The sequence below is a fragment of the Coturnix japonica genome, chromosome 4, assembly GCF_001577835.2.
Source record: "Coturnix japonica isolate 7356 chromosome 4, Coturnix japonica 2.1, whole genome shotgun sequence".
NCBI lineage: Eukaryota > Metazoa > Chordata > Aves > Galliformes > Phasianidae > Coturnix > Coturnix japonica.
Genome location: NC_029519.1, coordinates 52,320,340 through 52,347,478, shown reverse-complemented (window position 1 = coordinate 52,347,478; position 27,139 = coordinate 52,320,340). Strand labels below are relative to the sequence as shown.

General features: G+C 37.4%; 1 protein-coding gene across 16 annotated transcripts in view; it reads right to left on the bottom strand.

Annotated features, from left to right (window-relative positions):
- LOC107313615 (PDZ and LIM domain protein 5) overlaps nucleotides 1-27,139 on the bottom strand; it is a 111,356-nt gene that overhangs the window by 46,788 nt on the left and 37,429 nt on the right. For 8 of the 16 annotated variants that reach the window (XM_032444027.1, XM_032444035.1, XM_032444030.1 and 5 more), the window contains exons 4-6: nucleotides 5,472-5,514; nucleotides 3,964-4,379; nucleotides 4-21 (exon numbers count right to left, since the gene is read on the bottom strand). In XM_032444027.1, the coding sequence (XP_032299918.1) occupies nucleotides 4-21; nucleotides 3,964-4,379; nucleotides 5,472-5,514 (477 nt within the window). Of the gene's footprint in view, nucleotides 1-3; nucleotides 22-1,980; nucleotides 1,998-3,963; nucleotides 4,380-5,471; nucleotides 5,515-27,139 lie in introns of all 16 variants that reach the window. The other 8 variants (XM_015862004.1, XM_015862010.1, XM_015862009.1 and 5 more) reach the window with 3 other exon arrangements.

Here is a 27,139-nt window from a genome sequence, read left to right as displayed (position 1 = left end):
TACCGTTTGGGTGGGATTTTCCTTGGAGATGACAGAATAACACAGCAAGAAAAAGTTTTCCCAGTGTAAACAGGAAGAAGAGAGAAAAGAAAACAAGAAATTAAGTAAGAAGTTTGAAACAAACAAAAAAATGCAGCTAATCATTCTACTGAATTAGTTTTGGGGGAAAGTGTATTGAAAGGGTGTTGAAATAACAGGTGAATATGCTTGTTGTAATGAAGCACAGTAGTCTATTCACTTATGATCAAGTATCCTGGACAAACTCTTCCCTTCATTCACAGGAGGCAAAAAACTAACTGTGCACAAGGCCACCCAGTACACACAGAGTTTTTGCAATTGGTATGACTGGGATCACAGCTGGATGAAAGTGTAGGTAGCCACACTTTAAAGCACGATGGGAAGCTACTGAGTCTTGATACCCTCTCCAAAAGTTGAAAAAAAGAGAAAAACAACAAAAAAATGGGGAAATGATTTTTATATGAAATGTTTCTCCTCAGTAACTAATGTGCTATTATATTACCAATCCCTGAACTGTGGACCTACAAGAACGCAGGATTCTGAAGTCTTACTTTAAGTTATTGATCTAAAGAGAATGGAATGATTCCGATTCGTTTAAGAGCAGGTAACAGAAGATTCCTATCGCATATATAATTCCTAAATTCTATATTAGTTACCTCAAAGAATTAATCTCTCAGAACCTACACCTATACATTTTTTTATTATTATTTTTTACAAAGTTTACAGGAGACAATCTGTGCCAAACTAGCACTTATGAAATTATAATTCTATTAAAAAATAATAATTATAAAATAAAAAGAACCCAACTCCTTAAAATCTACTTTTATTTTTTGCTATTTCTTACTGCATTTTTAATGTCCGAAGTATTTTTGGTAAAGATTAAAATGTGAATGTGAATGTTGTACATTATTAATTGCCATCAGGAAAGAATTAGATCCATTCAGTGGAATGCATTAACAAATACTTAAGCTTAAAAGAATGGTCAAAATTTGAATGATAGGAAACCTATCATTCAAAATTACAGCAAAAGATTGAATTTACCGACACACAGCATTAGTGAAGTAAATGTACCTTGCCAGGTTACTACAGAGGGAGTGGTATAGGAACAGGGATAGTGGCATTTACAGGATGGAGTAAAATAAATCCAAAGAAAGTGAAGTAAAGCAACAGACCAGTTAATAGTGAGAATCAAGTCTGAAAACGAAAGCAGTAATTAAAGGTATTGTGTTAAATAGAATGTCATTATTTACATGCTGTAATAGCATTACAATTATATTATCAACTGCATTCTAGCAACTATCACAGTGAATTAACCCTTTCACATTCTATGATAGTGGTATAATAAACAAAATATCCTGCTGATTTCTCTCCTTTCTTTCTTATGGTTTAATGGTAATGAGCCACTGAGACACGAGGTGGTGCCAGAGACAAAGGAATATTCAATGAGACTAACTCAGCCTTGACTCAGTCTTGAGGCAAGAGCAGAAAAGACGAGCCAATAAAATCACAATAAGTCATAATTATCATCCCATGTCACTCTTAATTTTGTGGTATGAATTCAACATCTGGCCTTTCATTCCATACTCCTCAGATCATTTTCCCTTTTACACTGTATTTCATCATTCACCGGTGGCATTACTGACACCAATTAGCTATAGGTGCATCAAGAATTTATCAGTGCACACAAACACTGCACAAATGTTTTGTGGGATAATAATCTTTTAAAAATACTACCAAGTTTAACAAAGTGAAAGGCAACATCACATCATGTCCAATGTAGACAAATCTTTTGCTACACTAAGTAGTTATAAGGAAGCTGAAGCTGTTTTGCCAAAATTTTAAATATAAAACTCTTACAGAGCTTTATATAATATTGTTTTGTATGCAAAACAATAATACATGCTGGTTATTCCAACAACAAAAAAACGGCCATAATTCAACTCCAGTGCTGTTGATACTAACTTTGTCATTGTTGTTATCTGCAAGGGAAAAAAGGTATTTGACTTGTTAATACATTCTCTACTTCATGAAATATTACAGGATCTTCAAATTTCCAAGTTCTGGTAGTCATATACAGAGCCAAAACTTAAACCGTCAAGAGAACCTATAAAGGAAAAAATTAGCCCACCTGAACTTAAATTGAGTCTATGAACATCTTACCTTATTTTAAAGCAGCAGGCACATTTTCATGTGAGAGTTGGCAAGAAAGTCACAGCAAAATTTAATTGCACACAGCCTGGTAAGGACAAACTGCTCTCCTTTTATGCCAGGAGTAAGCAATAAAAAACAAAACTTCCTGGCCCATCCTGAAGTGAAAGCAAATGGTTTATATACCAAACATTATTTGAGGGAAGTGAGGAGTAAGGAAGGAAAACAAAAAAATCTGAGTATGAGGCTATGTCTGAAGAATTCTATTTGCTCAGCAGCTCTATGTATGAGCAAGATGCAACTATGCAAGAAGTAAAACAGAATTTATTTCAGACTGATCGATAACTTAAAGCCTTCACTGTTATGTCAGAAGTGTCAGATTCCACTTTAAATGGGTTTGTGGTTTTACATAGCGAACTTAACATTTCTACAGTGATGCTTAACTAAACAAAACTAAGTCAGTGGTGTAGCTGCAGATGAACATAATCACTTTAGGGTTTCTTTGTTCACTTGTTTTCTACTTAAGGACTGTAAGGCTAGTATTTAATTCTTATTTAAATTGAGTTGCAGCCCTAAAACACTCTGGTAGGGAAGATATAATAGAGTTTAGCTGATTTTTTTGTTTGTTTGTTCCTTTTCCGCTGCAAATGTTTTCAAGATTACCCAAACTAGATAAACAAGGCTGGCAGTAAGACAGGAATTTCCCAGCCTACCAGCCATGAAACTCCTCAGTCAGTATTATTAACTCATCTCTAAGCACAAGGCAAGGAAGGTACCAATGTGCACTCAGTCACTCCATCTTGATTGTTAAGTGCTTACAACTCCAGCACTTCCTTCCAGAAAACTTAATTTTGTTGCTATTGTTCATCTTTTTCAGTACTAATTGCTACTTTTGAATGCTCCTTACACACCATTTACTAAAGCAACACTCCTGGAAAGACGGTTTGGCAATGTGTATTCAAGAAGCAAGTCTTTGGGAACTCCTGCTCTCATCCCATCACTAAGCACTACGGATTCCTTCCATCATCTGTTAAAGATTGGCCTTGAAGTCACCATGACAACAGAGTCATATAAAATCCATATGGGCAGCATTATATAAATATGCATATGGAAAATATTTGTACTTCAATTTTAGGGGAATAGGCTCCTACATTTTTCTTTCCAGGAGATGATTACTTGAAACTGTGATCTTTTATTTTAGTTGATGTGAATGTCTACTTTTATGCAGATTTCCTCATTTACTCAGGCTGAGTGGAGATCAGATGAGATGGGCACTAGGCCTTGCCCCTTTCCTTTGAGGAATGGGAAATATTAATCCTAAATTTTAGGTTTCAAGTTCTTGAGATTGAAGATAAGTCAAGAAAACTCAAAAAACAAGAAGATGGTCACCATGATCAATGCTGAAGGTCACCAATCCTTCTTGCCAGACGGCTCTGCACCTCCAAGTGCCTGCTGCTTTCAACCTCTGCATTGGGACCCAATGTAAACAGTGAGACACGGGCATCCATATGAATGCTGGGCTTGTTGCATTGTCTGAAAACACATCATGATACAACCCATTTTGGTGTGGTCCGCTGCAATTTAGGCGCTACCCTACAAACTGACATATCTTCAGTATTATTTAAAACCTCACAGACTCAGCCCTTCAAAGCACCCCTTTCTGAAGGCTAATTCTTCAGAGATTTGCTTCAGATAATTGGACAGCACACCCGAGATGTGTTTTACTTGGCACTTGAACAAGCCCAGCTTTTTTCCTGTGAGGAAGAGACCCTCACAGCAAAAAAAAATCCCACCTACCCATTTTGCTGTTTATTGTCACCCTGGTTCTCTCTGAATCCTCGTCGCAGCCCCTCCGCTAGCTCCTGGGTGCCGTCGCCGACATGGCCGCCCGGGGCGGCATTGTGCGTGCCAGGCTGCCGTGGGACATTAACGGCAGGTTTAGCAGTGCTCGGCGTGGGCAGCCGCCCATTAGCATTAGGCTTGGCATTAACATGCAGTCCTGGTGCAGCAAATGGGGCCGGGGTGGGGAGCATGGGTGCCGCCTGGGCTGGGGTGAAGGCAGAGGACGGTGATGGGATGGAGGTGACTTTTGTGGAGGCCACAACTCCAAATGGCCTCGGGGTCTTATTGTAAGCTACACTGGCCATGGCAGTGACTTTGGGTGCAGCAGCAGAGGCAACGGGCACAGGCTTAACTACTTCTTTAGGTTCTCCCTATGCAAGAGAAAAAAAAAAAAAAAAAAAAAGAAACACACAAAACCACACCAACCACATGCACATTCCTCAGCAGGTATTTTCAGTGCTGCTGAGGGAGATAACCTGCCTAGCATGAGGCAAAGAAGAGGTATGAGCATCACAGAAGCAAGTGAGAGTGCAGTCAAGGAATCTGTGGAAAAAGCCATGCATTTACGAAAGGGAATGGTCTGAGACCATGGTCAAAGACCACAATGCTAACTTTTCCTACTGCATCCAAAACAGACACTACACAAATCAAATTCAAGACAAACTTAAGCACTCCACTGCAAAACCCAATGGAAAATTCATGTGGAAAATATTAGTGTTTTTAAAAATCCACATTCCACCTCCAAACCCAGTTTGAGATACGCACATTCCTCATAAGCTAGGAGCATGTGCGTGCATACGAACACACGGTATACATTGATCTGTTGATAGGGGCCTGAAGGGAGGAACCATGGCCCTGGATTTCATTGGTCAGAGGCCAGTGCTTCAGGACCAAGTTGGCTATTCTAATTGCATTCCACTGACTACAAGGACAAAGGTTTCTCATGCCAAACTTCAGATCCACTCCTGTCCTTACTTCAGATTCTTGGACCAGGTGCCACTTGAGTGGCTGGGTCACAAATACATAATCCAAGATCAAGATAGGTTATAGCTTCCAGATGGGAAAAGTATACGACTGATACCATCTGACACACTACAGCCATGTGGGAAAAGAAAACTGTGGTTATCCCAGGGTCAGGGATGCAAGAGAGCAAGGTTGCTCTTTTTTTTTTTCTCTCTTTCTACAAAGCCATTGCCATTAGAGTAATGGCAGATTAAAACAGGAGTTTCTCTCTTCAGGATATAGACAAAAATTCAGCTTTATCTTTCAAAAAGTTCTAAAAGGTGGAAGATTACATTTATTTATTTATTTATTTCCCCTCTTCTGTGGATGCTCATTTGCCAGGTTTCTCAATTCTTTTTGGAGAAAAAAAAGATGTAGAAATCAAGCACGCTATACTACTTAACAGACGGGTAACAGTTAGTGCTACATGCTGCATTTCTTGGTTGTGATGATGAACATACCTTTGGTACATGAATAAGATCAGGTTTTGTTGCAGTAGCCACTCTGGAAGAGGAAAAAAGATACATACAATTACAAAAACAAAGGCTTCAGTGTTGAAATATTTCACTCTCCTCACTCACCACATCTGCCCACAGCTTTATAAATTGCACCATTTTATTTCTTTTAAGGAAAAGAAGAAGTATTCAAGTTGTATATATGGTAAATACAGGGCAGAAGAAAAAACAAACTGGATGAACTAATCCAGATGCAAAATTAGGAACTCCAGTGTGCATCACCAAGTACTATTTTGCCTGGAAATTCATAACATCATATCTCCAGAAAGGACACACTGGCTGAAATTTGCTTGTTCTTTTCCTTCCTTTCATTAGAAAATACGTCATGTAACTCAAACGTTCTGGTCAGAAAAATTGCATTCTCAAGTGCATAACCCTTACCTAGGCTTAAAACTGAAAGCTTCCTTTTTGAACAACAGCAATCCTTCTGAATGACTTAAAAAAAATACAGGGTGCCACCTTTGGCACAGTATTTGGTCTTCAAATGTAAGGTTAATGTCACTTGAACTCCACAGCAGATAGCAAAAAAAAAAAAAAAAAAAGCCTTCCAAACAATGAGTGCATTGAAACTACCACTGGGTGGTAGGAAGCAAAGGAAATATTGCAACGGAAAGGATGAAGATAAAGAAATGACAAGTTCTGAAATGGCAACATAGGACAGTAAAAGAATCTCATTTGATTTTTTTTATTATTATAATATATATATATATATATATATATATATATATATATATATTTGCAAGTACATGTGTGCAAAATCACACAAATACTCTACAATTTCACAAAGTCAATCAAATCAAGAAAGAGTTCAACCCACTGACATTTTGTCTGGCAACGTTACTGCTGATGTTCTTCAGCTTTTTGTTGATGTTTTGGTAGAAAAATGGCTTCCTGCCACACTTCAGAACATTTCTGGCCATATTTGGTAGCTGCTCAAAAAAGCCGGCAACTTGAATGACTGAAGAAGAGTCACTATATCCTGCCTAAAAAACACACTACTTTGACTTCCTAAGAACTTTCTAAGCAGGTGTTTGCAAAACTGAAGGTTTGTTTATTTGGAGATCAGCAGAGAATACATTATCATTAAACACCTCTATAGCATAAGGTGGATTTGAAGTAGGCATGCCCGGGCTGCTTAACTGAAGGCATCTCAACTCTAAAAAAATGCCTTTTTTTTTTCTTTTTTAATAACTGTTTAAAATGTTTACTCTTTCCCTCTAAGCCATTTAGTCCTCAGAGCTCATCCAATTTCAACAACAGCCTTCCGGCCATTCAGGTTCAGGAACTCAATTATTAAAAAAAGGAGATGCATATAAACCACATGCTACATTGGCAAACAAACTGAAAAAGCAATAAAACAATAACAAGCAGTGGGGGAAAAAAAGCACAGCTACAGAGCACAAGAAGATCATCTTCTGCACTTTGCCTTCATCATTTGTGCATCACAGCTGACACGCATCATGTCCACATCAACAATAATCCTCAGAGAGAGGGATTTCCCCACTCTGAAGAAGGGGTCTGTTCTCCAGTTTCCCACAGTGTTTCCAGCCTATGAGAATACTGACTTCCAGCCCTCCAAATCATCAGGGTGCATCATTAATCACTCCTAATTGCAGAGTTGTCAATTTGCAGCAACAAAAACAACATAAAAAAAAACAAAAACAAAAAAAAAAAAACACATTTGGAAGCCTTTTCTTTTTAAAGACTATATTTAGAAGGAAAAATGCATCTTGTTCTATGTTTTAGGTATGCATTTGTTAATAAAACTTGGAACTTTTAAAATACAGATTAAACTAATCTAACAGTTAAGAGTAGTAAAATATTCACTACTCAGATCAACTCCCATACTTCAGAGTTGAGAAGAAAAGCTTCTCCTTGCTAATGCTCAATCCTGCAGTTCTGATCTATAAGAGAAATGCATCTTTTCTTTGTGTTACAAAATAATAAATTCCAGTTTGCAGCACAAGTTTACAATGAATTCATCACAGCACTTAGCAACATTTCAATCCCTCCTCCTATTCCTCAAAATTCATTCACCAAAAAGAAAAAAAAAATGCATTAGAAATAATAAAGTCATGATAAAACTGTTCCCAATGTTCTTTTATTATCGGAGTCGGACAGCAGACAGCACAACACTACTTTATTTCCCCCAAACATACTTGAAACAAGGACATAAATCCGTGTCCCAGACATACTTCAAACAGTTTAACTTGGCCATGTCAGATTCAGACCGCAGTCAGCCTAAAATCTTTGATTTATCCAGTACTGCAAAAAGAAAATGCTCATCCAGCAAACTGAGCCACCAGGCTCTGAATGTGAAAAATGTGTTGTGGTAAGACAAGACAGCACACGAGGAAATGCAGAGTTCAAACTGAACAGCAAAACATGTCCAACACATTTAAGAAACTACCTGCTCTGGGGCTTACATCTCAAATGCTGTCCTTGGAAATAAAGACAGACATTAAGAAATCTGTAGAGTAAGATGAAATATTATCACTACGGATTCTTGATCATTTTCTTAGCTGTTAACACCTGGCTTTCCAACTAGCAATGTAAGATTTAGTGCTATTTTGATTAAACAGAGTGCATTAATACCTGATGATGACAATCTTGACTTGTTATACTCATTAGAAAAGTAGAACAGCAGGGTGTTTTCTGAATGATTTAAAGCTGTCAACTCAGCATATTAGTTTATGTAAAATTCTGGTTATGTACAAACAAAACAGACATAAAAGCTCAGTAATAAATGCTTATTATAAACAGTGCACACAAAAGACCATCACTAATGGTTGCTGGATTGAGTTCCAGGCTGCATTTTTAAGCTTCTTACAAATTATTTTGGACAATGGAAATACAGGCAACGTTCATCCATTAGTGACAGCTGGGATACTGAAAATGAAAGTGCACAACATTTTTGCATGCACTTCTCCATCAAAATTGTTTGTCCTTTCAATAAAAGGGCTATACTTAGTCTGCATAAACAGTTCATTTCAACCAGAAAAACATGTTCAAATTTACTTTCCCAACATCCCACAAGCTGTTCCTCTCTGATGAATACTTTTGTGACATTTAATGTGATTCCAACATTCCAACTTCCAGCACAGCCTTATTAGGAAAATGAACTAGTCTGCTCATCACTGTAAATAGCTTGCCCTTCAAAAAAACCATTCATTCTTTAAATTCTCCTTTTATTAATTCACTCTTTCAAGTATTTCACCCATTGAGAAGACATAATACAACCAAATCTTTTCAAAATAACTAATACCTGGAAACCTTCAAGTGAAGCCACGAGCTGTACAAGTTGGTATAACATCTCTAAAAATCAGTTATCAACATAAACACTGTAATCTCACTGATGGGTGTTCAAGAATTAAATTCAAGGCAAAACAGAATTCTTCAGAGGCCCCAGCACCCAGCCAGCAAATCTGGTAAACCAAGACACATTTCAACGTCTTCCTCCTCAATTCCATTAAGATCCATCCACTCCTTTAAAGTAAACCTCAAGGAGGTGACTGCACACAGTACCTGCATTCATACAGGCATTGCATTTTGGGCCTTTTTTTTTTTTTTAATCTCTGAAATTTAAGAGATTGCTTGTAAACTCCAGACTCAGATACAGCAATGAGAAGTTGCAAAACTTTAATTAGTAAAATAAAGTCAAGGCTGGAAGACTATCCGCAAAATTGGATTTGTTAGTCTAAACTGAAAAATTCTAATAGGAAGGAAGAAAAAAGGATAGATCTTTTTTCCCCTCTCATTTTGAAAACGAACTCCTTTTCCCTAGCTGTACAGTCAGGATATGGTTTCTGGCAGCAGATACAATATCCCTGAGAAGTCACTGCTCAGGTCCTCTTGCTGAAAACTTCAGCTTTTAATGGTTTTGCCATTGTAGTCTGCAGTTCTGTTTTGTTGATGTTTTTTGATTCATATATTTGTAGATAGCAGTTGACAGGGCAGAAAGCTAAATGCATTTGCTTTTCATAAATTAGCTGGCCTGCATGAAAACAAGAAAATGACAAGCAGAAAATACTAAGCATCATAAATAATAAGTAATGACTTTTACTAGGGGTTATCTGAACAAAAACAAATGCAAATGTAATTTAAAGCACAGAAAAAGAACCATCCAAATATATTTTTTCCCTTAGTGCAAAGCCCTTTCCCTATTGCAGGCAATTCAATGCTTACCATCTCTGCAGTGCAAGAACAGAACATTCTCAAGCTTGCTTCGTGTTGCAGTATATTCAGAATGTATCAAAAATGGTTTCCTTAAGTTAATAACTTGAGTCATCAGCCAGGAAGTAAAATAACATGCAACTACACTTCCCACAGCTTGTAGGATTGCACACACTGTGCCAGGTAACACAAGCTGGAACGCTGGCATTTCAGAGACTCTGCTGGGACAAATACTTGTAGCCCAGGAACTGCAACCCTGTGTACATCCCCATACGTGGGGAAGAAGAGGCAGCAAAATTATCATTACACAGAGCTAGATAAGAACTGGAAAGCACTGCAGTGACTGCGAAAATGAGATGATGTTTTTACTCCTCTTTAAGAAACACTGCAATGTTTTCAAACCTATACTTTGGGCATAGTGCCTGGTAACACACCAACAGGCTCCTGTGATGGCTGTCTATCATTTTCTCTCTGCCCTAAGCCATTCTTTTTTCTAGTTTAGTATGTTGGTTTTCATTTAGTTGAACATGTCAAATTACAACAAATACAGAAGGATGAAGATTGGATGCCCATCTGCTTTTTACAAAAATAGTGACAACTCAGATACCATATATAGTAAGTCTTAGTGCTAACGTCTCATTCTGACATTACAAGCTAATTCTTACATTAAAAATGCATATTTCTTCTCTTGCCCTATAAAATCATCCAGTAAATCTTGTTTTCAGAATCTTTCAAACTTAAATGTTAAAACACAAACTCCAGTGTGTTTCTTCTGAAAAGAGTTTCTGTGGAGAGAAGTTTGCATCTGAAATACCAGAAAAGGAGCTGTTCAGTCAGATGGGTGATTTTATTTTTCATAAAAACAGCTAGCATCTTTAAACCCAACTTTGAAAGAGTTGCCATTTACAGCTTAAGGCATTCACACTCCTTGCTGAGGTATATTCAACGGAATATGTTGAGAAGACTGGCATTTATGTCTTCATAGGTTAGCGTGTCAAGATAATATTTGTCATCTCTGAAACAGTACTTTCTTACACGTAGCCTAGGAACATTAGCTTATAAGTCATTCAACACATATTCCGTTTTCATTAAGTTTAAAGGGGGAGATTTAATATAATGTGCATGTCAGCATTTTGCATCTGGCATATACTATGTAATACCTTTATATCCGCACACCGTGTGCCCTCCCAGCACTTCAGATGAAGATAAAATGAAGTCAGGTAAAAGAAAGAAAAATTATGTCCTTGCTTTACTGCTAATTTGATAGTTGGCCAAGTCAAACGTAGGTCCTTGAAATTTAAATAAGGTTTGGGATTTCATTATTATGTGTTAAAATAAACAGTGTTGACATTTTAGGAGAGGAAGAAATTGCCGTTTGCTTTGGTATTCCTGCCCACAAAGGATTAGTTGTTTTCAAGACCTCCCAAAGGCAACCACTGCTCATAGTCTCATTCCTGTGGTCTGTGGCAACCCTACCGAATACATTTGTAAAGAAAATTTAAGTGCAGTCAGATAATATTTTATTTTAGTAAGACAAAGCCAAAACCAAACTAAAAGCTATGGAAGAAATGCTGTGAAATACATCTCACTTGCCTTCTGACTGACAAAGATTTACAAATACTTTTTAGAAGCAGAATTTTATAAACCTGCAGATACCATGTGAACTGAGACAGGAAGTTTCTCCAGTACTGACTACGGCCTTTGTGTTACATATGCATACAACTCAGGGTGTCCAAGTCCTGCCAGGTGGCCAGGACTTGTGTTTCAGGTGGCAAGAATCCCTCATGCCACTGCTTTGCTACTCACAAGCAATAGGAAAAATAATATCTTTTCTATAAGACGTGCTTGTGCATTCCCTTCAGCAATGGTGATTATTTCTATCCATTACTTCTTCTTGTAACTAATTTTATTATTTAGCATTTCTAAAGATGTCTGGTCAAGTAACATTATCCGCATGACAAGTAAGTGCAAATATCAAGATGGAATACAAACCCTTCATGCAACTCTACCTCGACTTCTAGTTTTCTTAAGAAGAAATTAAGATATTAATTCTAACACATCAAGCTACCTCTCAAAAATAGCCAGCTTAATGAAAAGCATAGGTCCAGACAACTCACAGATCTTGTTCTTCCTCCAAAGCCCACAAAAATAATAACAAAAAAAAAAAGCTGCTTGACTTCATGCTGACTTCAGTCTGTCATCAAATCTAGGTTATAATTTAAGATATTTGACACCACAAACTAATTTCTTCTTTTTTTCCAGCATCTTCTACGCTATGGTGACTAATGTTTGAATTACCTCCTATGTACAAAATGCAGTTTAAATAAGCTTGAAAGTATAGCATGTTGTTGTGGTTTTTTTTTAACTAGAAAACTCATGACAAACAGCTGTTCAATCCCCAGTATCACATTATTTGGGAATTTTTTTTTTCCCCCATCTTTTTTTCTTAATAAGTGCATGTTTGGTAAGGAACTTTTATTTCAAGTTTTATCTCTTAACTGAAGAATCTGGTAACATAGAGTGCCATTAAGCTATTATAACTTCTGTCCTACAGAAGTTAAATACTTCTCTAAAAAGCAGGTCACCCATTAGCTTTGCACCAAACTTGGAGTGAAATGTTATGGAAGCACAAGTTAATAGGATGAAAGCTCAGTGTCTGAGATGTCAGGCAACTGTAACAAAGAGGAGCCATGTCCTCTACCGTGTCACCAGCACAGGAAGCGGTATCACTCACACAGTCCCCAGCAACATCTCCCAGATGTCTTCAACCTACACTCCCATCTCCTGTTTCTTATTGACTCAGTGATCATACTGGAATGCTTCCTCTAGCCTGATGCTACAGCTTCTGAATTTGAGTCCGTTTAACTCTGCACTAAAATCTCTATTTTACCATCAGTGATAGTGTGGTGTTTGGAACTGCGTATCATCTCAGTCATGTGGATATACAAAGAGCCTTCTGTAACTGTATGTTTGGCAGCGTACTACTGAGCCTGGGGCTGGTCCAGAAAAGACAGATACAGCAGAAATCACCCATAAAGACACACAAGACATCCAGACTGCCCCCAAAAGGAGCACCACCCATTTTCCCTTCTCCTGTCTCTGTACCACACACCTGGGGTGAGGAGGAGGTGTCAGCAACAGAGAAAGCAGAGCTGAAGCCCTACAAACCACTCTGTAGATTTATTTCAGGAGCAGTTTAATGAGTGTGCAGTTGTCAGAAGTTGATTTCTCCACCTTGCATCTACCCTCCATCTTTGCTTTTCTTGGCTTTTATCACTTCCATGTATTGTTCATTTGTTAAATATATTTATCATCACTGGTTATGTAGGTTTAATGTGTTGAGAAAAGCTGTTTCCCATTCTGACTAACATGGCTTCAGATTACTAAAAGGTTTAATGTAAAAGAAGTCTTATAAGAAAAACTTTAAGTATCATATCTATATGTTATGGTATGGAAGGCCTCAGCCCATCGCTCTAACCACACCTATCTCCAAGGGAAAGTGAAGCCAAAGAGAATCAACCAGAGGTCTGCAGCTAGAAACTGTCTACTGTAAAAGTTAAGCAAAAACAATCAACTATTTGAGATGACTAGTGCCCTTTAACTCCTGTAGTCAACACACCAAGGAACTAATTATAATGGAAACTCTCCTGCTGTTTAAGTAAAGGTGCATAAAGCACATGGTTATAACTCTTCTGTCAATTGCAGCAACTGGGAAAGAAGAGAAAAATGAACAATTCCAGCTGACTCAGGCTCAGTAAAGAGCTCTCCCTTCTCACTGCCTAGCTTTAGAAAAATAGCTCTTACTGCTCAAAATACTTAGGGGATACCATTCAAAGCATTTATGAAACATATGAGGCAATCAACTGTTTTGTGAGCAACTAATCACTGCTGCAAAACATTGACAGCAACAAAACTTGCAGAGATTTTTTCACAGTGCTGAAATCATTAATTATGTTCTATGGCAAGACAGAAGTAAGCAACTCGTGACAGGCACAATAAATGTTCATACAAATCATGGGGTTTTGTGGTTCTCTGGTGGAGGGGAGAGCGGGGGAACCGCCTGAGGAGTTTGGCTGCACTGGAAAAAAATATTTTATTTTCTTTTCTGTTATTATTATTATTATTTTGCCCCCCCTTGCAGGTGAATAACAAACTAAAGCAAATGAACTAAAAATAGATCTGGAGAACGACACCTTCCTTGTTTCTTTATGTCCTACAGCTCTGCAACTACCTTTCCTCCCTATTAAAATCTTGTATCTTGACTGCAGCTACCACTTATCTTTCTGTTAAATGGTTCAAGTGATGCCTCTCTATTAAAACTTTCTGTGGTTGCTCAACAACGTGTACTTATCTCCATTTCAGACCCTTAGAAAAGCACATATACCTGAAAACACACCCGCTGTTCCCAGCATTACCACATTATCTTTCTTTTGCTGTCATACTTGCAAGATATTACCAGTATCTTTCAAACAAACCTTGGATAATCCTCAATTTGTTCTCATTATACGACCAGAATGAAGTAGAAAGCCCTGTTGATGAGTCAGGGCACTACAATTTTGATTCTCAACAGCTGAGAGATGATCTTGCATGGCACGGGACTAGTTTTATTTAAACAGTGTCTCATTTTTTCCTGTGGACAGATGCTTAGGAACAAGTTTATGTACCACTACCAATCAGTTCATGTATTTACCCTCCTTTTTTTCCCATAGCTTTTACACCCTACATTCAAAGAGACACAAAAGCTACTATCTTAAATTAAAAAACAAAGCATTTACTTGCTATATTGTTAGCACTCTCCCTCTCTGTCAGCCAACTTGAACTATTTTCAGCATATAAAGGGCAGAGCCCATTTTTAAACCATGAAAGCTCCTTTTAATCCATTTAGAGACAACTGTCCCTTGACAGATCATCACATAGACTCATAATTAAAGAGTGCCTGCAAATTAGCAACATAAACATTGCAGGTAGGAGAAATGTAATTTTCAGTGATGAATAAAAGCCATTGAGAAACAAAAGTGCAAACAGAAACAAGTAACATCACTTATGATACCTAAACAATGAACTAATTCTTGTTTACCAAAGAAAAAAGTGATGAGCAGATCAAGGTAGCTTAGATTTGGGCATCTTTGGGTCAGACAAGCTGCCTGTACAAAACCAGATTCTGAGCTGCAGGGCACCAATAATGGAGAGAACACAATGAGATTATTTTTCTCCTGCTCTTAATATTCAGATAACAGGAACAAGATGAAGTTGATTTTCAAAAGAAGTGAAATAAAAACCATTAAGTATATCACACAATCAAGATATTGAACGAAGTACAATACAAAACTTCACATTTTCTCAGACAAGATGACAAAGTTCCACTCCCAAATGTACTCGTATACTATTCAAACTCACAGGTGAGAAGGATCGCATTCTAAGAAATGTTTCCATTTTCCAAAATGTAAGCTTTTCCATTTCTCTAGCCTTGGCTAGGAACACAGGAAGCACCACTGTTCACGCATGGCTGCCAAATGACTGCCAAATCCCAAGGCAACTTCAGGTTCTGGGAAGGAAACCAACAGTGCTTCAAAACTTTTTGATCAGAAAACTTTTGGACTTGGGTCAAGCAGCCATTATTTAAACCTGCTGTCTTTCTGGCAGTCTCATTAAGCTGTTGAATTCAATGGGCGTTTGACTAACACCAGCACTGGAGAATCAAAAGTAGCAGCAACAAAAAAGCTTTGCCTAACATTTGCATAAAGCTGTTGCTTCCCTGACTTTCTGATGTGTTGTTATTAACACATGGAATTACTAGGGAGGGAGAGGGAGAAATATTGCTCAGTGTCCCAAAGCAGTACAGGTAGTATATTCATGTTAGTCTTGAGATGCTTGTGATCAGGTTGCTTGCAAATCAGTTACATAGGCAAAATGAGATCTGCTCTACTGTGTTCACAAAGAGCACATACAACTTCCAGAGCGAAATTTCTCAGAGGCGCAGCCTTCCCCTGTATCTCTTGGTTAAAGGCATCAATATTTTTGCTATAGTCCTTTCTGTGAATAAAAAATTTGCAGTTGAACCGAGGGCTATTAAAGCTTTCCTCCAAGAACAACTCCATTGTAAAACATAGCAAAGACAAACATGATCATGAACAATTTTTGTGAAGGCAATATTATGTGTAAGGACTGTCTACCCTCAACCCCAGATTCAGTTACTATGAAGAGATCTTTGAGTGCTTCATAGCCTCACACCATGCAAAATCCAGTCCAGTTGCTGGGTTAAGTTGCTGGTATGTACAGCTTAAAGGATTTTGCTTTTTCAGTTAATTGAATATGGTGACTCTCTCCACAGAAATCAGACTTGCCATGTTTGGCATAAAAACAGGGAGGAGCGATTTGCAAACCCAAAACAAACCCAACAATATCCATATATTTCTAATAAATACTTTGTAGAGCTCAGATTATCAGTTCCACAGAAAAGGGCACACATGGACACAGACAGCTTATCTTGACAGATCCAGGCTTCTTGTCTTTCAATATTTTCACTTACTCCCATGCAAATTGGCTCAAGGTTTGGTCTGGCACATTTTGGGCTTCTGACTAACAAGCAGCCAGGCAGAATACACAAGAAACACCGATCAAGGTGAAATAGAAGAATGTATATATCTTTAACCATATTGTGCATTTTGCATATATAGGAGGTTCTGCTGCAGCATACCGAACAACACTCACATAACCACTGGATAATTTCACTACAGTGACGCTTATTTCCAGACACCAAAGTAAAGATCTCCAGGGCAAGATACTATTTATTTGCTGTAGGAGAAGGGCTTTGGATTACTTTTTCAATCTCTGTGAGTCTGCTTATGCCTAACACTCCCTTAAAATATAACCAAGGACTGATTTCCTCAAATGAATGCATCCCAAGTAATTCTCCGCATCCTGAAGAAAAGCATACCAATACACCCATAAGTGATCTTTGGACCAGACAAATACATGTATTCTGGGGCGTGGAGGAGTTTTAACAGCTGCATTGTTCTAATGCAGCTGTTACCAATTACTGGCATACGTTGTGAGGCCAGCCTGATTACAGCTTGTTTCATCTATATATAAACGCAGTATTTTGCTCCTCAAAAGTTTGGCATTCAGATGGTAACTGCAAGGCTTCAAAACTGAAGTCTATCTGTGATGTCCCAGCTGGCTATTTTAAAGTGTGCCAACAGAATTAAAATGTCACTAAAGATCATGCCACTCTCTGAGGTATCTGCGTTATTTTAAGACTTGAAGATAAACTGTGGCCAACTTCACATTGTTTCCTTAAATTTTTCACTCAATAGCTAAGAATGAAGCTTAAAATAAATCAATGATACCATAATGTGCATGCTAACTGACAAGTCTCTGACATTCAAAAAGGTACCAGATAGGTTGCACAGGTCAAATTAGGGGTGGAAAGAAGGGTTTCATCCATAACTGTGAGCAACAAATCTCGCTGCAGACCAGTTATACAGATAATCCTACATCCTTTTTCAACAGTGCTAGCAAGAAAATCTGATGAGAATGGCGTTAAGGAAACATTTAAATTCTTTACTTGAAGTACAGGAGTTCTGGAAGCACTGGACCAGACAAAACAAAATGTTCCTTAAGGTTTCATGCTAATTTGATTCTGCAAAGTATTACATATTACATACTCTTTCTTAGAAAAAGATACTGATTTGGTGAACCACCAGCACTGCTTTTCTTGGGTCTACTCTTATGTCCAAGAGAAGACATGGTAAGTCACCCCTGTGGAGAGCTCACACAAGGGCTGGTCCTTCGGACTAAAGCCCTTCTTAAAGGTTTTCTGCAACTCTAGAACTGACCAAGTTTGAAATTTCTGTAAGCACCTGGGTTCCCTTAATCCCACAGTGAAACACTTCCACATCTACTCCTCTAGGTAAGGAAGTGAAGGAACACCACAAACTTGGGCCGTGGAGCCTTTTTCTTCTTTTTCCTTTTGCTTCCTTGTAAGATCATAAGCAAACCACAGTAACCTATAGCAGAGACTGGACCACTACTAGCATATTCTGTATCTTCTGTTCCACATTTCCACCTAATTGGGTAGCAGTCAAGTCTGATAGATCCCCTTCAAGAAGGGCAATAATTAACAAACAAAGCAAAAGCAACCACAGAAAGGCAGGCATATCGATTTAAAAAAAAAAAAAAAAAAAAAAGGAAAAATGCCCCAAAGCAACAATGATTTGGTGAGTCATGATGAAACAAGTCTTCTGTGGTATTTAAGAAAAAAACACAGAAGCTTAAAGCGGTGACTTAGTGTGTCATAGGAAGAAACAGACAAATTCTCAGCATTTTTTAAGAATAGAGTCATTTGGGTGAATTACCCCATGAGCAGGGCAGGGAAGAGTAAATATGTAATGTTTGCAATTGCTGCAGCTCACCCCCATACTTCCTTTAGGCCTCACACGCAATAAGCAGCTACTCACAGTATCTCATTCTAACAAGAAGACATTCACTAATGGTAAAGTATTATGGGGGAAGAGGAAAAAAAACACAACTAAGCCAAGAAAAATATTCATGATCAAAATTAAAGGTATAGGCTTAAAGTAAAAATCTTTGAAATTCTATCTTCAGGCAAAGCCTTACAGACAACTATGACCTTCTCCATCTCTCTTTCAAAAAGACAAGAAAAAAAAAAACAATAAACAAAATCTTCACAGTGTCCTTTACTCATATCTTGATCAAAGATGGCCTGAGTCAGACAAATGCTGGCTTATGGCAGAAACAGTTCAGGTCCAGCCCTACAAGGTATTATCTTACTCCAGGAAGTCTGCTATGTGCCTCAGGCTGCATTATCTTTAACATCAGATGAAGTCCTCTTCATTAAACAAAGAGCTTTTTTCCACCATGAGAGAAATTCAAAACTTAATAACTGTATTTTATTTCAAAGTGCTTTTGTTATTTCAAGTATGAAAATAAACATAGCTAAGATAGGAAACCATCCTGCCTACTAAGATAAATCCATCAGATTAGTACCCTCTTAGGAGTACATTAAATGTATTTCTGATTTCTCCAAGTTCTTTTTTTAAATGATCAACAACAGCACTGAGTTGATAGAATATTGGTTTTACCACTGACATTCCACCTCCTCTCACTTGTGTGGTTGCATAACAATCTATTTTTTTGTTTGTTTCTGCTCCAAAAAAGCTCCCTTCAATCTCTTCAAGAAGAGTAATTGGTATGAAAATACTACAAACATACTCTCTGGGTATAGTTACATTATGCACTTTGCTCATTTTTTAATACCAGGAGAAGGTATGATAAAAATCACACTTCTCCTGGCATTCATTTCACTGTCACCTTAATGAGGTGGTACTTTATGGATTAACAAGTCTTAATGGAAAATGAATAACTTTCTGAGCTCTTACCTTCCATTCAAAACATGGAAAGGAGATAGCTGGTAACACTTTTGGCCTTTAAGGGACTTTAAGAACAGTATCAACAACAGGCACATTTATGAATTTCAATAATTGAAAGGCTTTGAATGGAAAGTATTACGCGTACTTAGCACAGCACATGTATTTAGTGGCTCCATGTGCCACTGAAACTTAGCCTGCTCTTGTGGAATGGCTTTGTATGTAAAGGAAAAATAATCGGTTTGTAATTGAGAAGCATTAGCTATCTCTGAAGTCACTGTGTTCATTAAAACTCTCTGAACTCTATAATACATTTCAAGAATGTACTCTATGTTCTGTTTTCCACATCAAATTTTAGTAGTTATAATTGACACTATGCAGACAATAAACTAACCAGCCTGGTTTGGACTGTTTTTCCACCAAAAGTGAGCATTTGAAGTTCCCTTTGCAGAAGCTCATACAGCTTCCACAGTTCATTCCTTTCAGCTGAAATGTCCTTTATACAGCAGTGGTCATAGCTTAAGCACAAGTAACAGATGAGTCAGAAAAAGCAAGTCCCTCAAAAAAACTGCTTTTCAGGCAACCCATTTAAGCGCCAACTTAATTATCCAGAAATTAACATCAAAGATGGGCTTAGAAACTGTCACCTGCTGACAAATTCTCTCTGAAATCTGTGACCATCTCAAGGCAATGGCTTCTAAAGTCATTAGTTTTATTTTGAAGGGTTTTCTGTTCAGATATCACAACACTAGGTGCTCAAGCCTTTTTTTTTTTTTTTGCAACCCAATGGTATTTTAATAGTATGTTAGTAAAAATTAACCAAGTTAAGATATCAAAGATTGCCAAAGTAGTGGGAGAAAAATACTAAGCTGCCATTATAAGCTAAGAAGTTAGTTGCAGGACATCAAGATGAACATTTAAGATCCAAAATATGGAAGTATTAAATCTATCGTGAATTTAAATGTGACAGATTGAAATCATCTGCAAATTTAGTTTTAATGACAAAGTATACTCAGTTTACACAAGAATGCTGGTAAAAATCTCAGACGTAAACATGTGCCAATATTTTCTAAAGCACACACCAAACCACTTGTTCACATCAAGCTCAGCTGAACTTATCTGAAAAAATAAACAATAATTATTTATTCGCTTTATAAGAGAAGCAGATGTCACCAAGTCAAAATAAAAGAAAATCCAATTTCCATTCAGGTTCATGGGGGCACAACTCCACCACCACAGATACATGGTTAGCAGTGCTGTTTTCAGCATCTAAAGAAAGTGAAAATATTTGGCCCATTTTTTCAGTTGGCAAATGACTACTTTCTTCCTCATCACAAGAAGGAAGAGACACTTTTCTTTTCAAGCATTTTCCAAGCAGGGTTCTGTTCCACTTAGGATCAGAAGTTCAAAAGCAGGGGGTTGCTGCATCTACGTAAGTGATAATGTACTATGTGCTAAGTGAAAGCAAAGATACACTATGTACAAGCTAGAGGAAAAAACAATTAAAGAAGAAAAAAAAATGTGGGCACATACTTTCCATTTTCACACAGCACAAATACCTTGATGCTGTCAGCCTACCCAGGGTGAGAGTAACGCTGATGGATACAGGAACCAACATCCACAGGATCCCAATTTAATTGCTAGTTACAAGCATGAGTGATAATCAAACCCCAATCTCTTGTGCAAGCAGCTAGATTCTCACCACACAGGGGTTGCATAAAGCTGTTTTCAGCATGGCTTACTTTCACCTCCCTTTTCTGCTGAATCATCAGGTACCAAGCTAGGACGAGTCTGGCCACAGACTAACAGGTTCATGGATTTGATGTGCTCCCCTTTCAGAGGAAACTGTCTCTGCCATTACTGCATTCTATTATTGTTCAAGACCAGAACACATCCACCAAAATAAATCTACTCAACAGTGTCAGGCCAAAACACGTCCTACCGGAAAATGTGAGGTAGTGAGGGATGTAAAACCAGTGTATGTATGTCATTCAAGCAATGTACAAATTTGCTTGTAAATTACAAAGCTCAATTTTACTTCTAATACTGAAGTAACAGCAGCCTTAACAGATACAACTCACAGGACTATTTTACAGGGCAATTAATCTTTCTATGGTATTTTGCACCAGAGCTTCCAAGAGCACAGCTTTTTTCTCATCTTACTTTCTCATAGGAAACTTCTCTTTAGGAAGTGAAATATGTGCACCAAATGCTATTTATCAAAGTAGAATTATGCCATTATTGAATTGTACAAATAAATGTAATAAACAGTATTTCCTTTGGGAGTTCTTGACAACAAGAGGGAGAATAAGCACTTAAATTAGTCAAAAATGACTGGTAATGCCCATCCTTAATTGAACAGTCATCATGGTAACTTATGTAGTATCTTCCACTGAAGTCCTTGGAGCCTCAATAGTTATCAAGCAAGGTCAGATTTTACAGTGTGAACAGAAGACTATACTTTCATAAGAAGAAGAAGAAAATTCCATAGTTTTAGAAAATAAAATGCTAAACATTCTAAAAAAAAAGTCGTAAATAATTGTGAAGTTGTAATTGGGTGCTTTGCACAGCAGATAATATTACTAAAGAAACAAGAATCTTGCAGTGCTTACGCAGCATGAGTCACTACCGCTGTGCAAGCTGTAGAAGTTTATTACAAGATGTAGAAATTAATTTATTAATGCAGTTACAGTCCATAACTCATTAATAAACAAACCCCACATACATTTCACACTGAGGATTAATTCTAAGTGGGAGGAAACATACATCACCCTGAAACACAGATGTGAATCTTCTCTGCATACAAACCAAAAAGCAGGACCAAACTGGGAAGCTACATGCTGTTGCATATTTGCAGTCAAAACCAGAAGTATTCTATGACTTGATATCTGCATTTTTTTCCCAAAATGCATATATTTAATGATTGGAAAGACATGCAGTTTTCTAATTAGAAGCATCCGTGCTATCAAAGACTGCTTGAAAGGTGCAGTTGCACTGTGCTAAATTGATCTGAACATCTTCAAACTGAGGATGTTCAAACATCAATTGCAAGATCTGCTTCCACACTTCCATAGCCATGAGAAGGTTTTTCAGCACCGGGAATATAAATCAATTTAGCAGACAAGAAAACTGTCTAAAGGAATTTGCAATCTGGAAATTTTTATTAGGCAGTAGTCAGACTCCCAGTAATGATAGTTACCACTGCAAACTTCCTAGACACATTTTGAGTATTAAATTTCAGCTTGCAAACATTAGTTCTTGCTGTACACACTAAAACATTAGTTTAACCATGTGGAGTACATTAGAGAATTCCCTGCTGCCCACAGAGATAATCCCTCAATTTTGCTTCTTCACATTCTGGAAGAACGCACACACTGGCATCAAGAGATTTGCTCTAATTTTCAGGTATTTCAAACTAATTACATTGTTTTGGGTAAAATATGTTTGAATAAAATATCGCTGTTTGTTCCTATCTTCAGAGATGTAAATTAATCATCATGTTTCAGCTAAAGTACTGTTGAAAGAAACATCTAAGGTGCTCATTAAATTATGATCTACCCATAGTACCTGGCATTGTCCTCTATATACTCACTATGGAATTTATGATCTTTCTTACCAAAATATATTTGCATATTTTCATGCTTGCAGCTCTACAGTTCCCCAACAAGGCCCTGTGGCAAACAACATGTGGAAGACTGCTCCTTTGTTAGCCCTCACTCCCGCCCACCTGGCAGATGTGTAGGTATGACCCCAACAAAAATAAAATGGGTCACTGAACACTATTTTTACCCTGAAACCTTACATTTTCACCCCAGCAACTTCCTTTTGAACTTCAAGGCAAGTCTTTAGTCTGTTCAGTTTGTTTATCTGCAGCATATTTTGTGGTTCATCTAATTGCTAGTTGACATGCAGCAAAATGCTGCGCATAACAAAAGGTTTTTAATTCCAGCTGGAAGCAAGAGCTGTACCCTTTCCATTTATTTAGTTTGCAGGCAGACTTCCCAAATGCATGGCTTAGCCAGCAAAACCTGTTCAGCTGCTACATGAAGAGCAAAAACTTTCTATCCTGGCTCCAATTGAAAAGAAAAGACTGCAGGCACCAAGAACACAAGAGCACCTCTGTGTGAGAAGGAAGAACCAGAGTATCTCCACTAACTTTGAATTCTATGGACAAGCTCCTGCCCAGCACTGTTGAATTTCAGAACGAGACACAAGGGTCACTCAGTTGCTTGCACTGCAATATGCTTCTCCTTCAGGTCAAGCTACTGCCAAACCCAAAGGGCAGGATGACCAAAGCACTAGGTGATTTTCCTGCCAGGAATCACACAACCTTGGATCACCTTTTCCTCATACCAAATATCTGCGCTGATGCAGGAGGTCAGGTGAGTCCCAGCTTGGCACTGCTATTTCTCCTCAGTCCTGCTGAGGAACACAATGTCATGAAGCAAACCTGAAGGTCTAACTCTCCATTACAGCACTGTTGGCATACTTCTTCTCCCACTTCATCAAAGCATCCAGATTTACTAAAATACAGAATAAAGTAGCTCTTAGAGTATATTGGGTTGAACCGTCTGGTGACTGTTGTATTTTATTTTGCTTTCCATTACTGCTTTTCTTGTCTGATCATGCATGACACCCCTGAAAGAAGAGCTATACACGTATTAATATTATTGAAAAAAAGAACTCAAGAAAAAAAAAATATGAAGCTTAGAAAAATGTGACTCAAATTGAGATCCTTTAAACCAATTTAGTCCCTACATTCAACTAGCACAGGAAACAAAGACATCTTTTATATGCTAAAAAAGCAAATCACTGAAGAAAAAAACTAAAACAAAAATGCCTATGTAAGGGAAACAATGATGACTAGTAAACCAAAGTGGGAGAAAAATAAGACTTCCTAATGCATTCCTGCCATAGCTTTCTTAAAAGTTTATCCTTATATGGTTTATGGAAACAAAATATCCACCCCAAGCAATCCATGACTCATAAACCATGAAGTACAAGTCTTAACTATCACCCAAAGTGAAACTCGTATTATTAATAGTCTGAAATCCTTTCTTCTCTTGTAGTTTTTCTAGTGGTTCCTTTCTTTAATTATTATTTTTATTATATCACTACTTCTGTCATTTTATTTAACAGTTATACCATTTTCTCCCTTCTCTCTGGAGGTTATATGAACTTTTAACCTCTAGGAATTCCAATTTCTGTACTGATGACAAAGGATCTTGGGATCCACAATATTTCCAGTACCCGTGATATTTATTTTTTTTAATCAAAATCATTTACAGACAGTCTATACTTACAGAGCAAAGCAAGAAAAAAAGCCTCTTATAAGCTCAATTCCCAAATCCAGAACAGAAACAAGATCATACCCTTTGCCCACACAGTTTGTCAGAATACACATGCCTCACAACAAAAAGCTCTTCCTCCTGCGCCCTTGCAGATAAGAGTACTTTATACAATAAATTATAACAACATTTAGTTATTTTTAGTTATTTTCTATTAAAAATAATATTGGGAACAGTAAAAATAGTGAATAAAATGCATGCTGATCTACTCTTACTGCAGACAACCCTTTCTAAAATGGATAAGTTGAAAAACTACCTTACAAAATAGAGATCAAATGGTCCATAACATTTTTCCTTATTACCCCACCTCAAATCATGAGAATTTCAGCTGTTCTTAAGCTGGAAGTCTAGACTTCGTATTTCCTGAAGGAAAATCTGAGATGAGGAAGAATGCTGTAATAAAGATTTCATACTCAGGAAAGCAGATAAAGTAAGTGTCACTGGTGTTGATGCTTGGTTTACTAACTGCAGAACCCAGTCTTAAGACTCATCTGAATTATGCTTCCGAATTTGTCCTGCTAATATGGACATCAAAACTGCCCAGGTGGCTCTAGCCTCACCTCAGACTTCTGGGTAGCCCTGTCGTTCTAAAAGTTCAGAAAAACAAAACCAAAAATCCCATAGGCATCTCTGAAATCCATTGACTGCATTGCAGTGCCTACATTCATTTGTAAAAGTCTGTGAACTCAACTACTGCAGAAATAGAAGCAGCATTAGAGAAACCACTGTGATGACATACAACACCCAAAAGATTGCTGCTGTAAGGTGATAGAGAAGTAAATAAAATCAAACAACCTCAAGGGTGCTTCCCAAATGAGGTGTCCCCATAAACTTCTGCTCCTGTTCTCAGGAAGAGATGAAAAAAAACTTCTTCAAAAGTAGTACGGTTTTCTCACCATAAAGATCTGTTTTATGAATAAGAGGAGTAAATAAGTTCCATATTATAAAAGTCAAAAAAAAAAACCAACCAGTGCCTTCCAGGATTTTCTCTACTATTTCTTCTTAATCCTTGAGTTGCTCATTGCCACTTTTTCCAGAAGTTTCATGGGAATCGTGGTGTCATGTAACAGTAGAAATACATGATCTTTATCTTTCTCAACTCCAAAGAATAATTAAGGCATGAGTCTGGAGAAATAGTCCCCAAAAACAATATTTAAAATAAGGAGGTGGCCCTTAGCTGTTCAGTAACTTACAGATTTATTTATGGAAGCCCATGCTAAGTTACTAAAGTCGATATCCAAAAAGCAAGCATCTGGTTTCCATCTGTCCTCATGGGAACCATGAAAGGGTTTCAACAGAAAAATAAAATATTGGGGTGCAAAAGAGCAAGGTCTCTTGGAGGAAGGGATAAATATCATAACAAAATAATCCCTAACTATGAAATGCATTTAATGCTTCTTAGAAAAAGAATACAAAGGAAGCGAACATTAAAAGATAAAATTGTGTCATAAAAGGAGAAGAAAATAGAAATTGTGAAATTAAATAGCTTTCATGCTAACCAACAAAACTTGTGTCCGGAGCTAATCAGTTTTTAAGACATCACCTGAACACACTTCCCAGCACATGGAAAAGTTGGGAACGTCCTGCTGTGCACAGCTGGCAACCACAGTTTTATCTCTTTGTATTTAAGCAATCTCCAAACAAAACATACTTTTAATTATGGCAGCTATAATACCAGTTCCTTCAGTAACAGAGGAGTGAATATTTTAAAAACAGCATGTGACATAGCCTTACACATGAAGAAAGGAAGGTTTTATTCTCCTCTCTTCAAATATTACACTAACATTCATTTACAAAACAGCTGAATTTGTTTTCCAATCAAGATATGCGCACAACTGCCTCCATAAACATACTCCTTTAAGATGTAAAGTTTCAGAAGGCATTGCACTAAATATGCCTTCCAGGCTGGCTACTTCTTTCGCCTTAATTTCCTTCTCTTTTATTTTTTCTGCTTTGCACAAAAAAATAGAGTCAAATAAAAACCTGACAGAGTTGAACCAAATTAAAATATCTATAATAAGGAAGTTGATCATAAAGGCTTCTCTCTTGCCTTTGATGTGGTACTCTCACAAAGTTATATACATAGATATAAAAGCTGTAGCTATGTAAGTTTTACTTTCAAATAACAATTGCTCTGATCATTTTATTTAGTCTCTCACAAGCAATCTACATAGAATGCTCCATTGTGAGGCTGGTAGTGTGCCCAGTATTTTTTTCCCATCTTGCCACTGTATTCACATCTCACTAAAGTCTCCATGACCGTGTTTACTTCCACATATTCAAAATTACATTAAACTGTATCAAATTCTAACCAAGCAAGGGTAAAGCAGGCATCCATAGATGAAAGTACAGTAATTCCTACCACTTATCACAAACAAAAGTTATTGTTACCACAAAAAAAAAGTATCAAACAGAAGTATACTCAGGTTCCTATAACTATCTTCACCCAACATGGACACTGCAAAAGCCATTAGCTCAAGCTGTAACACTCTCTCCTTTTGCTTGGCCCTCACTGATCATCATTATCCTTTAAAATGGCAGAAAATTGAGGCATTATCTAGACGTTTATATACACTTTTAGGACTAACTTCAGCATTCCCACACTGCAGCTATCAGTGAGTGGAAGTATTAAAAAAAAAAAAAAGTGTTTTTATTTTACTTTTTTAAGAAGTTCTTAAGTTTTCCTATCCTATCTGTGGTGATG